Source organism: Ursus maritimus, unplaced genomic scaffold (assembly GCF_017311325.1).
Source record: "Ursus maritimus isolate PB19 unplaced genomic scaffold, ASM1731132v1 scaffold_5, whole genome shotgun sequence".
Classification (NCBI taxonomy): Eukaryota; Metazoa; Chordata; class Mammalia; order Carnivora; family Ursidae; genus Ursus; species Ursus maritimus.
This window is the reverse complement of record NW_024426663.1, coordinates 337518-352696: the sequence shown is the minus strand read 5'-3', so window position 1 is coordinate 352696 and position 15179 is coordinate 337518. Positions and strand designations below refer to the sequence as shown.

The window sequence follows — 15179 nt, the reverse complement described above, 5'->3', positions numbered from 1 at the left end:
GGGGGGGGGGGGTGCCTCCATCCTGCAGGCTGAGCTCCCCGGACCCCTGCCGCCATGTCTCTGCCGACCCGCCTCCCTCCCTCCCTCCCTTCCTTCCACAAACGAGACATTTTACATTCATCTCACCAACTGACTGCTCTCGGAATTCTGTTCTGAAGGAGGCATGATATTACTGACTGGCTCATTTTATAAATATATCATGAGCTACCCAAGATTATGTTAATACAAGGCATTTCATTATTGATTTTAAGTATTTCAAATGCAGATTTATATAAGTCCTTCCAGCTCCTACCCAGTAACTGTGCCAAGTAGAGACAAGCCTAATAAAAGGTACCTTTCCAGGACAGGATGGTTTAAAGACATCATCTGATGATACAAACTGGAAATAAGAGGCTTGATTTTTTTCCCTTTAATTGATCATTTTCCTTAATACATATACTTAAAAAAAAAAAAAAAAACTTGACAGCAGGCCAAGATCATTTTAGGATCTGTTTAATATGAGGTATAAAGTTTTATGGTTTAGTGAAAAGACCCTGAAAAATGAGGTTTCTAATGGAAATGTTGGCAGAGTTTCTATTTCTGCGCTGGGATGTTAATACTACTAAAAAGAGAGAGAGAGAGAGAGAGAGAGGAGGGTGGTCACCCATACAAATGGAGCCTTGCTCCCCTGCCTTGTAACTTCGATATGAAGCAGGAAATTAATGCCCAGGATACTTCCTTTCCTTCAGATTTGCTTCAGATTCCTGTATAGGTCAGAACTGAAGGAGGAAAAACCTGCGAGTGTTCAGGGCCCAAGCTAGACCCCAGGTGCAGGGAGGAGCTGGTGAGAACAACGGGGTGGGGGTGGGGACGCACTCCGGAGGGGCCCTGGTGCCGACCTTCTCTGCAAGGTGCATCCTGGAAGGGTGGCCCGAGTGGAGGCTCCCAGCCCTTGCCAAGAAGCCCATCCCTGGCATGTGGCCTGGTTCCCATGGCCAAGGACGCCTGGTGTGCCCACTGGCCCACGCTGGGCTCCGGAGTTAAGCAGCTTTCTGTGCAGCTGCCGTTGCCTCTCCCGGGAAGCCGCGGCTCTGGAGCGGAGCTGAGGGAGCAGCCCGGCCTCGGCACGGAGCCACGGTAACCTCTCCCCTTGGCCTCTCTTCCCTCCTAAGCGCCATGTCTCTGTGTCCTCCTACATTCCTGTAAGGCCCAGAGCCACAAGCACAGGCCAAGTTTTAGCAAATACGGCCAACCAGGATGACACGTTTGTGTCTTTTCCAATCATATGCCTCTTCCGGTTACTCAAAATGGACAGGTGGCTTCAGGGGCCAGTGCAGAGCTGGAGGTACAGACCGGGCGACAGGACACAAGCCCCGGGCAGGGAGGCGGGTGCGTCAGCTGACCCCTCTGTTCCCCACGGGGCTGGACCCTGTGCTCCAGGAGAGCCCTCTGAAGTGGACAGCAGGGTGTGAAACCATTTCCTCTGGGTTCACAAGGTGCCTGGAGACAAGGGAGGGCGAGCCCATGCTTCCAAACCGCCCAAAAGAACACACCTGGGGCTCAAGCACAGCCACCAGAGGCAGCGAGTCTCAGCAAAGGCCACGTGGGCAGCAAAGGGACCCTCACAATCAGCAGCACAGAGAGGCCGTGGGCAAGTCGGTCCCTTTCATCACAAACGTGGGCCCTTCTGCTCCATCCGGCCTACTGCTGGCCCGCTAGGGCGTATTTCCTAAGAGGGCTTGTTTGTTTTAACTTGTCTGTAATTCTGTTTCCACTCCAGTTCTTGCTGCATTCAACATAAACAATTTACTCACTCAGTCATGAGGAAAAAACGAAAAACACGCTTGACAAGCGAATTTCATGTTGTCGGGAGGTGTTCCAAGGCCAACAGCGAAATGGGGGCACCATAGAGCAAGAGAGGCAGGGGACAAGAAGGAAGAGGGAGGGAGGAACTCGGGCCACACTCACCAGGGGAGGACCCCACGCCGGCTGCCCGGAACTGCCCCAGGATGAGGCTCTGCTCGCTCTCGGCCAGTGCCAGGAGGAGTTCATAGGCTTCTATGCACTGCTCACTGAAACAGAAGCACACGGCATCCTCAGCTCTGACAGACGACACTGAGCCTCTTTGAAGCAGCACTGCCCCCCCCACCCACCCAGGGGAAGCAGCTCCAACCCTGCTTCTCAGCCTCGCTGTCCACGTAAGCTAGAGAAATACCCGCAAATATTTCTGCATAAAGCCAAGGGCTTGCTGCTCTGCTATGTTGCCCCCCACCGTTTAAACTTAAACTTTTACTTTAAACTAGGATCTAGGGGTGACTGGGTGGCTCAGTCAGTTAAGCATCCAACTCTTGATTTCGGCTCAGGTTGTGATCTCAGGGTGGTGAGATCGAGCCCCATGTGGAACCTGCTTGGGATTCTCTCTCTCTCTCTCTCCTTCTACCACTCCCCACCCCCACTCACACCCACGCATGCGCACGCTCTCTCTCTCTCCCTACAAATAATTACATAACGAAATAGGATCTAGAAAAATATAAGAGAAACAATAAAAGCGGGAGAGTTAAGTTTAATGCCTCTTTAATGATCAGCTAAAAAGAAAAGGTAACATGGCTGTGGTAGCCAGCCTCCAAGATGGCCCCCACTGACCCCATATGCTGGTATGCACACCCTTGTGTTAGCTCCCTCTGCACGGTACCAGAGTTGGTCTCCGTGACTAAGAGGATATGGGATGTCACTTCCAAGATGAGGTTATTTAAAAGCATGGTGACTTCCATCTTGGTCACTCTCTCTCTCCCTTCCCTTTCTCTCTTGGATCACCCTCTCTAGAGAAGGCCAGCTGCCATGTCTTAAAGACTCTCGAGCAGCCCCATGGAGAGACCCATGTGGCTTCCAGCTGAGACGGTGAGTGAAGGACTGAGGACTCCACCAAACAGCTGTGTGAATGAGCTTCCCTAGAGCCACATCCCGCCAGCTCTGCTTAGGGTTTCAGATGACACAGCCCTGGCTGACAGCTTGAGCAGGACCTCCTAAGAGACTCTGAGCTGGAGTACTACCCAGCTAAGTCACTCCCAGCTTCCTGACCCTAGAAACAGTTACACAATAATTGGTAGAAAGAAAGACGGCCCCAGAAGGCAGACTGTTTTGACCTAGACTTGCAGTAGCCCCTAGCCACGTATGGCTACTTAAAGTAAAAAGATTTTAAGTAAAATGAAAACTTTAGTTCCTCTCTTGTGATAACCGTATATCGTATGTTTAAGAGCCACATGTGGCTAGGAGTTACCATACTGGACAGCACAGACAGGTAACAGGTCCATCATCACAGAAAGCTCTATCAGATGCTTGTAAAATTGCCCCTTGAACCACGTATGAAATCTCTGACAAATGTGGATTTCTAAGAGGAAGAAATTAGTCTCTCTGCTTCGTGCCTGTCATCACTGGACACACCAGGTACAGGATCTAAGAGTGTCCCACAGGGACCCATGTCTGCACAGGAAGTGGAGCGTGTGCGTAATGCCTCAGCAGCCCTGGACAAGATGCCTGCGGTGCAGAAACTTCCCTGCTAAGCAAATAACTGATTAGCTTCTCTAAGCTAAGCAGGGGAAATGTTGCTTTACTCAACATTTAGTCAACAGACCATCTGTTTTTTGATTGTCTCACTTTCATCTTCTTTCACTAAGAGATACGGAAAAGGCCCATCACGAGCCCTGGGCGCTGGCAGCTCCTTCTGTCAAGGGCAGTCTGTCTTCCAGGTTAGAGACACTGCGCCATCGCCTCATCCACGCAGATAAAAGGCAGACTGCAGCCCAGCCTGTTCGAGAGTTATCGTGGGTGGATTACCTGCTTGCTTTGGCGTGTCTGTAAACCAGCATGATTGTGCTTTACCTTTGGTCTCCTATGTTTTGTTTTTTAAAGTAGGCTCTACGCCCAGCGCAGGGCCCAACATGGGGCTTGAACTCACAACCCTGAGATCAAGACCTGAGCTGAGATCAGGAGTCGGATGCTTAACGGATTGAGCCACCCAAGCGCCCCTGGTCTCCTAAGTTTTGGGGTTTGATTTTGTTTTTTGAAGAAATAAAGTTTCTTAAAACATATTGATCTTTTCAGATGCTAAGAGTGAGGTACAGTCACTACTCTGGGATCTCGGCAAATATGCCTAAGTGGTACCACTAATAAAATAAGCCCCTGAAAACAATAATGCATAGCTTGTAGCCATGGAACAAATAGTAATTTAGAGACAGATAAATTCCGAAGCTGGTGAGGCTGAAAACAAGTGGTACATTCATATACCACTTGCTCATCGAAGAATGAACTGCGGTCATTTACACCAGCTTGTTTTTACGGGAAAACTGGGAGCGTGCCTGCAGAACCACAGAAACATTCGTATTCTTTGACCTATAATTCCTGCTCTGGGGATTCTATTCCAAGGAAAATATTCACCAGAACGGAGGTATTATCGGTGTTAAATTATTCACCATAAAATTATTTTTAATATCCTAAGTCTGCAAAAGTCTACATGTCTTTTAGAGAAATGAGTAAACAAAACAACAATATTGATGCAGGGGATACAGCCATTCAAAATGCAGGCAGACTCTTAACGTTACGAAACTACCATAAACTGAAGAAACAGAATGTCCTAGATTTAGAACGTAAAATATATAGGACAATGAAAAAAGACTGGAAAGAGCAACAAAGGGATATATAAATACGAAAATGAATATTTTGAGTGGTATTAGTTGAATGAAAGAATATTTAAGTTGAACAGGCTAGCTTCCGACGCCATACTCATTACTCTATTTGCTTAATTGCCACAGGGGCTAATGGATTTTCGCAGGTATCACATTAGTGTTTGCTGGTCCAGCCGTCCGTATGCGTTCTGAAAGCCTGGTGCACCCCGGACGCGCATGCGCACGCGTGGCCTGCGGGTCCCTAACCTGTACTGCAGGGCCAGCCGCAGCGCCGTGGCGTTGGACTCGTACTTTCCCACCAGCATGCTCATCCTCTCAGCGTTGCTTTTGCATTCTTCCAGCGTTATGGTCAGGAGGTCGTTCTGGGATTTGAGGTGTTCGATGCGGCTACAAAGGAAGAAAAATCTCTTTTCACGATCTCACATCAGGTTACGACTCATTTGCCGGTAGCCGAGTGGTCTAATCCAGACCCAGGCCAGACACGCGTGTTAGGGTGTGAGCTTGTCCGTGGTTTTAGCAAACGTAACTGACGTGAATAATAGAGGAAGCAACTCTAAGTACGAGAATCACTAAATTCTGTGTAAACTAGACATACACGCAAGCCCCCTGATTACTTCCCACCCAGCCCGGGACACGACACGTCCGTGGTACCGTGTGAGGTGCTGAGGACCCGCCGGGGAAAGGAGCCAACCACGTGACCTCAGGCCCTCAGGAGAGGTAGGACAGGTGCACTGCAATAAGCCAGCCTCCACGGGACAAACAAAACGCAGCGCCAGGGTAGTAGCTGCTGTTTGTTAAACCCCTGCTCGATAACCCACCACGGCCCTTTGAATTCAGTAAGATTGTCCCCATTCTCAGACGAGCAAGTAGAGGCACCGAAGGGGTAAGTGCCTTGCCCTGGGGTTTCAACCAGTTTGACCGCAGACCCTGTACTCTTAACCAGTCACGACCAGAGCAGAAGCAACAGGTGAATCAGGGAGTAAGATACTGTCCCTAAGGGCCTCTGAAGGGGCAGTGGACCAGGAACTGCCGATTGCGTCCAAACCTCCGTCCAGGTTGGACAGTCCCACAAGTGCGGACTGCTGGTTGCACAGGCGGCAGGAACTTCAATGCCTGGGGGCAGTTTCCACTTCGCGTCAACCTCCCTTTCCACCTTAAGGTTGTCAGTTTCTCCGTAAGACTCTTAGTTTGTCACAGGGCTGCTTCCTTTCCCCTTAAAATCGCAACTTAAAGCCACCTCTTTCCCTGGCTACCTATCTAGAAGCAACACCCCCTGGGGCACCTGGGTGGTTCCTTCCGCTGAGCGTCTGACTCTGGATCTCCGCTCAGGTCTCAATCTCAAGGTTGTTTAAGCCTCATACTGGGCTCCATGCTGGGTGTGGAGCCTACTTAAAAACCAACCCCGCCCCCACGCTATCACAGTGCCCTGTTTACCGGGAGTTTTCTTGTGATCTCCTTTGTTTGCTTCTTGTGCGGCTCCCCGAACAGAACAGAAGCTCCGTGAGAGCAGGGACCTTGTCTTACTCTCCTTTGCATGACAAACAGATGAGCACAGGGCAGGTGCTTAAAACAGATTTGTTGAGTAAAGAAACACTTCTGCGGAGCTATGACCCCCACCACACACGCAATCACAAAGCTGAGGGCTCTCATTTTGGGGGGTATAATAGGGCCTCCAACTTTGAGGTAGGTAGTTTAATAACAGACATGAGGCCATCCTGGTGGACTATTTCTAAGGTCATTCCCGCATTCCAGTTGCAGCTATGGTCATGGGACAACACTGGAGGGGAAGTTCAAGGGCAGGGGTAGAAGTCCAGCTGGGCTATTTAACAGCTCTGGACTCAAGACAAGTCGCTCAATATCAAAGCCTTTGTTTTCTCATTTGCAAAATGGGACTGCTCTGCCCTCCCAAGCTGAAGATTAAGTGGTTGTGAGAACCCTTTGTAAACTGTGAAACACCATAATAATGTGAGCTACAAGCACCAAATGCTTCCCCTTTCTTTGGTGTCTCCTAGGTGCACAGAACGGAGGAGAAAGGAACCTCCTTCAAGTTCAACCACAAAGCAGGCTTGTTAAATCCCTGAATCTGTGGAGAGGAGATCCTCACTCTCGGAGGGCCCCCGAAGGCATCTGACTTCATCAAATTGCAAAGGGCCTATCTGATTCGATTCTTAAGCACTCCCTGGCCCTGGTGCTGAGAGGGCAGCTGCTTTACTGCTACAAGGTAATCATCAGGACTGTCACTCTTAAGTATTTTGGATTTAATAAGGAAACCGTTTAATTTCCAGATTCGAAATGACCTACATTGCTGCATTTCCTTAGTCCTCAAGCACTATATTAAACAGCTTCAAATCAGGGAGGACTAATATGATAATTCAATTTATTCGGGTCTGCCAGACACCAGGGGAAAGGCATTAAGCAACAGTGGAGGGGGACCAGCATCCACATTTCTTCCTGGTTAGTTCATAAGCCTTTCAAATTCGCACTATGCTCTCCCACTGAAGATTGGTAGGTCAAGGCAGCCACACCACACTTGGATGGATTCAGTAGTACACTGCGGGACCCATTCTGAGTCAGTGGTTTACCAGGACTTGGCCCTGGTCCTTCTTTGCTTTTTCAGCAACTCTCATCGCTGGGATGACCTACAAGCCAGTCTTTGCCAAGAGGCATGAGTACAAACTTCAACTACCTCTGCTGTGAGATTTGGGAAGAATCCATAAAACTGGAAAATTTGTCTAAGTAGGACAGTTAGAGCTACTCAGAAAGCGATTCTAAGTAGGACTAAGTAGGATAGACTGTAGGGACGGAGGGTGTACTTTTGCAAAGAACATAAATAAAATTAGGCAACCCCCCAGAGGAGCAAGGAGGGTTAGATCAGCATGCCTGGTCAATCCCAGAATGCCTCGATCAGACCGCCTTTGCTGGTTCCTGATAGCTCCAGGCGCCCCTAGGATGCTGACTCAACATTCCAGAGTTTCTCTCTGTGGTTCCTGGCAGCACAGGCCTGCAGCTCGGTAGCCATCTTGTCTTTCTGACCTACTTGTCATTCAATACAAACAGCTCCCGGGACTTGCTACATAATTTGCAAGGGCCAGGGCAAAATGAAAAGGTGGAACCCGTCTTCATAAATTATTAAGAATTTATTTTTATTTTTTTAAAGATTCTACCCATTTATTTGACAGAGAGAGCGCGCACAAGCAGGGGTAGCTGCAGAGGGAGAGGGAGAAGGAGACTCCCCGCTGAGTAGGGAGCCCGACACAGAGCTCCATCCCAGAACCCCGGGATCAGGACCCGGGCTGAAGGCAGACACTTAATCAACTGAGCCCCCCCAGGCACCCCAAGAAATTAAAATGGTGACCGTAGAGCAGTAAAGCCAAGTGTGGGGTCCTTCCAAACACGACGCTTGTGCATGTGAGTACACAGGTCGCACGACACCCATGAAGCCAGCCCCGACTGCTGTAAGTAAGCACCCTTGGATGAACGAGGAGGAGGGAGCTCCCGCCCACCAGCCTGACAGCATCTCTCCATGTCACAATTCCTAAGCCAACCTGAAATGATCTCTGAAAGGGAGAGGAGGGTAGCTCCCCACCCCTGCAACACCACCGCTCAAATACATAGGATTTCTCCTTACCTATTCAACCGTTCCGTTTCCACCTCAAACTCTCGAATTTTGCTTTCCGAGATGGCAGATCCGTGTGAGTAGAGTGTCTGGAAGATCTCCTGGATGTTGGAGCAGTCCTGAAGAGAGTGGGCCAGGTGCTCTGCCACGCTGCTGGACACCTGTACAGGTGAGCACGAATCCTGCTCTAGAGGGTGTCGCTTTAGGGACCGGACCTCAGGCATGCTTTGCACACAGAACTTACAGCCAATATTCCTCAACAATCAGGCACCAGAAGATGGTTACCCTGATTTTTCTCAGTCTGTATGAGTCTCTGATAAAAAGCTAACTACCGTGAAAATAGTACAGAAACAGGATCGAGATACAGCTGTACGCTCCAGGCGTGTGTTGCTGGGCAGCACGCCTGGGGGAGCATGCCCCTTCAGAGTTCCTCAAGTTTTGGATATTGAACAGAGGGTCTGGACTCACTGCCCCTTCCTGAGCCCCCTGCCCCTCCGGGCCCTCGTCTCTGGTTGCTGCAGCCAAAGAGAGCAGCCGGCTCCTTTATTTTCACAGTTTGGCTTTGGCACCAAATCTGGATGCAGGCAATTTTTTTCAGCGCAAAATTCTAAATGAGGGCTTTAAAAGTACTATTCAGGCTTTCCCCACCCCTGGGGATCAAATAGCTGGCTCTCTCAGCCTCATCCCCAATCCTAACAAAATATTCCTTAGGGAACTGAAAGTACTCCCTTTTCACCATCCGTCAGCTCTTATGGCCTCAAGGGGTTTAGAGGCTCTCCAGATGAAAACGCTGGCACTAAGCGAGAGGTTCTGGTCTCTGCCAGCATTGGGCTCCACTTCAAAGGCAGCATTCATCCTCACTGGAGAGCACACTCCCTTTTAAGAGGCATGTGCGAAAGGTAAAGTTCTTTTAGAGCTCCCTGACCCACTCGGTCTCTGGGGTGCAGGGTGATATAAAGCAAGGACTTTAGGACTTTCATCTCCGTCACCAGGAACTAGACCTAAATCATTTCTTTCTGACAGTTTTCAGGTAGAGAGAAAGAGAAGCTCCCTTACTGCTGAAGAAGTAATTCCCCGATGAAGAAACTACTGTGCCCTTTAATCTGACCCTCTGGAAGGAAATGGGGTAGGATTTATTTTATAATTAACTTGTTTACGGGAGGTGAACTTGGGAAGTTCGGTCATTTCCGATCTGCTATCTGTGTAGCTCTACTGGGCGCTCTCTTGCCTTGCTTCTCGCGAACACTCACCCCTATGCTACTGATTTCTGATCCCAGGACCGGCCGATCCGACGACGAAGACTCGGACCTGGTCTTCGATAGCTTCACCCTCTCAGCAATCTAGAAAAACAAAAAAATTATCGAAAAATGACCCCTCACTCTTCAGATAAACTGTCATTAGCCATTAGCCATGACAACGAAACCGATTCATCAATTTCCGAAAAATAACTCACTCGTTCCAGTTTTTCCACCATCTGCTTAACCCAGTGTTTTCCAACCTCAGCACTCGTGACATCTTGGGCTGGATGTTCTTTGTTGTAGAGATTTATTCTGTGCCCTGTGGGCTGGTTAGCAGCACCCCTGGCTTCTAGCCACAAGATGCCACTAGCACTCTAGTGGTGACCATCAGAAACGTCTCCAGACACTGCCCGATATCCCCTGGGGGGACAGAATCACTTCTGGTTGAGAAACAACGGTTTGACCCCACTTATTCAGCTTGATGGTTGAGAACCACCCTTCTTACGGAGACCGGCAGACCACCGGGGAAGAGCGCGAGTGTCACTGGGACAGTCCCTCTGGGGCAGACTCAGCATAGGCATGGGGGTGGGGCTGCTGCTCGAACACCATGGCCTGCCCAGCACAACCTATTTCTCTGCAGGCAGGGCTGTTGGTCCTATGAGAAGGGCGATCACTGATTCATCACTTGGGGTCCCTTCCTGAGCTGCATCTCAGTCCTCAAGAGCAACTATCCATCCACTCCGTTCTGTTGTGGAACCTGACAAACATCTCACTTTCCACAACGACCTGCCAGCTGTGAGCTGCTCCCGCGGGCTGATTAATGAGAGTTGGCATACCGGTCACAGCCAAGATAGACGAAACTACCGGTGGGTTCTCTCTCCCTGTGGCTGCAGCACAGGAGGCCTGTGAGAGACTCGAGGGAAGCTCCTCGGGCCCTTGTGAGCTCACCACATGCCTGCACAGCGGCCATGCATGGTAGCGGCTGGTGCGGATTCCAGATAAAAGAGCAGGGTTCCCGCCCTCCCCTGGAGCTCACCTTGGCAATGGGAATGTCATTGCTGCTGCTGCTTGTGCTCAGCTCCCCGGTGCTGGGGTTCACTGGGCGGTTGGCGGGAGTGAGGCGGCCAGGGCTGGAGGGCCCCGTGGCCTGTACGCTCTGTAGTCGCGTTTGAAGCTCTCGAACCTGAAATAATAGCGCAAACTTCAGACACAGTTGGTGGCTTCCCTGGCCAAAGAGCAAAATAGCCAGAGGGCTGGATGGCTGGGTTTTCATTTCCATGAAGAGATCAGCTTCACTGAAAAGCTAACTAAAGCTAACTTGGTTGCGTCCGCATAAAAGTTTGCTGTATTCTTAACTAGACCGGCCACTGGCTGGCCATCGTCTGTTCTTCACAAAATAGGATCTGAAAATGTTTTCTAAGGCTCTGAAAGCTTCCAGCAGAGGTGGAAGGACCATCTTTAAGGAATGTTTATTCATTCTGCCTCATGGGCCTGAATGTCTTGCGCACTGCACATGGAGAACCCGGGATGAAATCGCCACCTTCCCAAAACTCAAAGCTCAGAGGAAGAGAAACACGTAATTTCAATGCAAGCACACGTTAATGCTGTAAATATCTACCTAGGGAGCTGTAGGAAGCCGACAAAGGGAAGAATGTGCCTCCATCTCAAGTCGACAGGGAAGGAGGAAACGGTGCTGGAGCAGAGTCCTGTAAGATGGACAGGATGAGGTGGGGCGGGCTCTGATGGTGCTGTCGAGCAAGCTGGGGGTGGGAGAACAGCTTGCACGAGAGCACAGGCTTCGGGGTGGCACACTGTATTGGAAGAACTGTGTGGTGTGGAAGAGCCACATGCACCGGCCAGGAGGGGAGGCTAAGGGCAAGACACAGATGCACCTGCAGCTTTCCCCCCAGGACACTTCGAGATGGGATTATCCAGGGGACAGCGGGAAGGAATATCTAAACAGTCTTTCTGCATAAAAGAGACACACAGGGCCTTTTGAATTACATTTAGAACACACGTTTATTTACCTGCACAGAATGTAAATGTCCAGACTCTCCTCTCTACGGTTACGGCTCAGTGATTTCCAAAGTGAGAAGTGTTCCAAGTGAGTGAAAATAATTGAGAGAAACTGGTCTGATAACCTGGATCACAGTGCCATCATCAGCTACAATGTCTACCTTGAAGGGCAAGCTGACTCCAGCACCCACGGGTCCCTACAAACGCGCACCAGGTCCTGCTGGGAAGAATTAGCACCAGGACACCTAAGTCAGGGCTTTCCAAACTTGTCAGTGCACCAGAATGTCCAGGAGGCTTGTTAAAACACAGAGCCCAGGGCCTCACCCCCAGGGATTCTGATTTAGTGGGTGGAATCTGCATATTTAATAGGCTCCCAAGATCTGCAGATGCTCCCAGCTGGGGGCTCACACCCTCAGTCCTAAGGGACTCCCGGGACCACACAGCACTTTAGTCCCAGAGATGGGAGGAATGCAGTCACGCGACTGGAAAGCTTTTCATATTAAATATCTTGGATGTCTCCATCCTGCTAAATTGGGAACCAAAAGTAATTGAAATTTCTATAATTCATCAGCATATTAGAAGCCAAAATAGGAAAATTGCCTCAGAGTGAATTGCATTCACTAGTGTAAGGGCTACAACGTGCCTCCCACTCAGCTGTGGGGGGTGCGTCCTCACAGCACACCAGACACAGGGCAGACCTCAAAATAGTTTAAAGACTGAAAAACATACGCTTGTTAAAGCCAAATGGTACTGCTAGCGAGAGATGACAGGGCTCCTTCTGGACTGGTCCCCAACAAACCCAGAAGAGGCCGCATGGCAAAGGGGGGCCTGCTTTCCCATCAAGCCGGCCTCCTGGCAGCCGGGAAACCTCCCTGATGGAGACCATGGATTTCAGTTGCTACTGCTGTGAAAGTCCTGAATAATTAACAATGTTAACACCACTCCAAAATCTAGAGCTTCTGGACCGCTCACAAAACAATCCGCGGCTGGTTCCTCGAATGCCGAGTGGCCCACTCGCCTTACTTTAAAATATATATCTCCATTGTCCCGGGCAATTTACAAAAACTGCATAAAACTACCCATATTATTGGAAAAAAGTTCTTCCTCTAATCACTCAAGTAAAACATGTCCACTGTGGGAAATTTAGAAGCAGTGAGAAATAAACACAGAGAAGGTACCTAACAGTCTTTCTTCCCGTCTCTCCACAGCTTGTTTGTACACAGGCATGCGTGACTAAGACGACATCTAAATCTAAATATCCATTTTCGTTTAAAAAGTGTTAGACCTAGAGAATGCCTTTGAAAACTACAGAATGATAAACATGTTTATTTTTGGTCTACACTTTATCATTTAATGATAATTGTTTGGCAGTGAAAAAAATCCAGCTGAGGGGAGTGGAGTGAGCTTGTCGTGAAGATAGATAGCTGGCTGGATTAAATAGCCTTCTCTCTTTTCTTGATTTGGAGGTGGGGGGGTTAATTAATTTAAATGAATAAATGCACAGAAATGAAGGCTACAGCCAATTTGCTGATTCAGCTTAGGTGAACCTTGGGAGAGAGGAGACACAGCTATGGTTGTCTTCATTCCTATTCTTGCCCACTCTCGCGGGCTGTGTCATGCCCTTCACTCCCCCCACCCCCTGCAAAGACAGGTTCAAGTTCTAAACCCGAAGTACCTGTGAATGTGACCTCATTTTGGAATATGTTCTTTGTAGATATAATTAAATTAAGAATCTCAGGATGAGATCATCCTGGATTGAGGGTGGGTCCTATATCTAATAACTTGTATCCTTATAAGAAAAAAGAGAGGGAAATTTACCACACAGAGGTACATGGGACACCTAGCTGGCTCAGTTGGTGAAGCATGTGACTCTTGATCTTGGGGTTCTGAGTTCGAGCCCCACATTGGGTGTAGAGATTACTTAAGGGGAGGAAAAAAAAAAAAAAAGACACAGAGGCACAGAGAGGAAGGCCAAGTAAAGATGGAGGCTGAGACTGGCCTCAAGTCAAAGAACTCCAGGACCTACCAGAAGCTGGAAAGTCAAGAAAGGATTCTCCTCCAGAGCCCTTGGAGGAAGTGCAGCCCTGCCAACACCTTGACTGCATGGACTCCAGAACTGTGAGAGAATAAATGTCTGTTGTTTTAAGCCACTGAGTTTGGGGTAATTAAATAATATACCTGTCTTTCACTGAAAATATTTTATTAAAATATATTTGTCTCTACAAAATATGTGGTTCAGAGTCAGGGGATAGCCAGGAATCACAGCTTTATCCCAAACTAGGAATTGATACTTGTAGGAAGGTCGTTCATCACCTTTCCAGGCTTGCTCAACTGGAGTTCAGCCACAGAACACAGACCGTGATTTGAGTGCCCGTTTCCTCATTTCTCCTGAAGTGAGCACATAGCCAGTCCTCATCTAGAGGCCCTAGAAAAGAAGTCAATCTGTGGCAGGGGCACCTGGGTGGCTCAGTCAGGTGAGTGTCTGACTCTCGATTTCGGCTGTCATGATCTCAGGGTGGTGAGACTGATCCCCACGTTGGACTCCAGGCTGAGCCTGGAGCCTACTTAAGATTCTATCCCTCTTCCTCTGCCCTCCACACCCCCACTCACGTACACATGCTCACTCTCTCTCTCTCTTAAAAAAAAAAAAAAAAAGAAAAAAAAAGAAAAGGAGTCAATCTCTTGCATATATTGGAAACATGATAGAAGAAGAAGGTAAAATTCTTGTTTTTTAGGGGCTTGGAGTCTAGCAAACATCGCAGTGTGAATGCACTCTGAAAAGGGGTATCCACCGGAACGTCCAGGTACAAAAGAAACCTTGCCTCTGCCTTGCCACAGTAGGAAACATGGGATTCGGTCTTGGAGGTGAAGTGGTTCACCAAGCAAATAAAAAGGAAAAGGCAACAGGGCAGGGTGGGGAGGTGGGCAGGGCTCTGAAAGGTTCAAGTATGGAGCGACATTAAAATGCCAGAACTCTGCGTTTCTCATTTATACCTTAATGACTCTCAAAGGGAGTAAAGGGTCTTATAAAAAATAATTTGATTAGAAAAGAGAATGAACTGAAATGAGCGAGAAAAACGGGGTGAGTCAAGAGAGAGATGATGAGGCTCAAACACAACAAAATGGGGCAAAAATGGCAAAACACGCCCTAGACCAGCAGCGCCCAACGACCCCGGCAGCAGTGACGTCGTTCTGCGGGTGCCCTGGCCTTGCGTGCCTGCTGGGGATCTGCAGGGGGCCTACTCGACCCAAGGAGCTACATTTTCAACTGTATTCTATTTTAGTCCATTTGAATTCACATCTAAATAGATGTGTGTGGCCAGTAGATACTGTATTGGTCAGTCAGTTCTAGAACTATTCGAGGAGGTTCAAACGAACAGTCCAAACTGGCGGCTCGGGTGAGTCAGTGAATCAGGGCTACTGGGCACAGTAGGGAAGACACAAGAAGGAGCAGACTTTCCAGAGAGAAGGAAAGATGCTACCTTTGGACATGCTGAATCTGAGAAAACCCTGGGGTATGTGAGTGGGCATATTCAGTCAGCAGTTAGCTAAGGGAAGATCAGAACTGGGTATACGGTTTAGGAGCTTTGTGTGTGGATGAAACTGCCCAGGGAAGAGGCAGGGCGGGGGGGGGGGGGGGGTTGGGGG

General features: G+C 49.0%; 1 protein-coding gene across 1 annotated transcript in view; it reads right to left on the bottom strand.

Annotated features, from left to right (window-relative positions):
- MCC (MCC regulator of WNT signaling pathway) overlaps positions 1-15179 on the bottom strand; it is a 246686-nt gene that overhangs the window by 36462 nt on the left and 195045 nt on the right. The window contains exons 7-11 of the mRNA XM_008704936.2: positions 10552-10698; positions 9528-9617; positions 8290-8438; positions 4908-5048; positions 1948-2051 (exon numbers count right to left, since the gene is read on the bottom strand). Of these exons, the coding sequence (XP_008703158.1) occupies positions 1948-2051; positions 4908-5048; positions 8290-8438; positions 9528-9617; positions 10552-10698 (631 nt within the window). The remainder of the gene's footprint in view (positions 1-1947; positions 2052-4907; positions 5049-8289; positions 8439-9527; positions 9618-10551; positions 10699-15179) is intronic.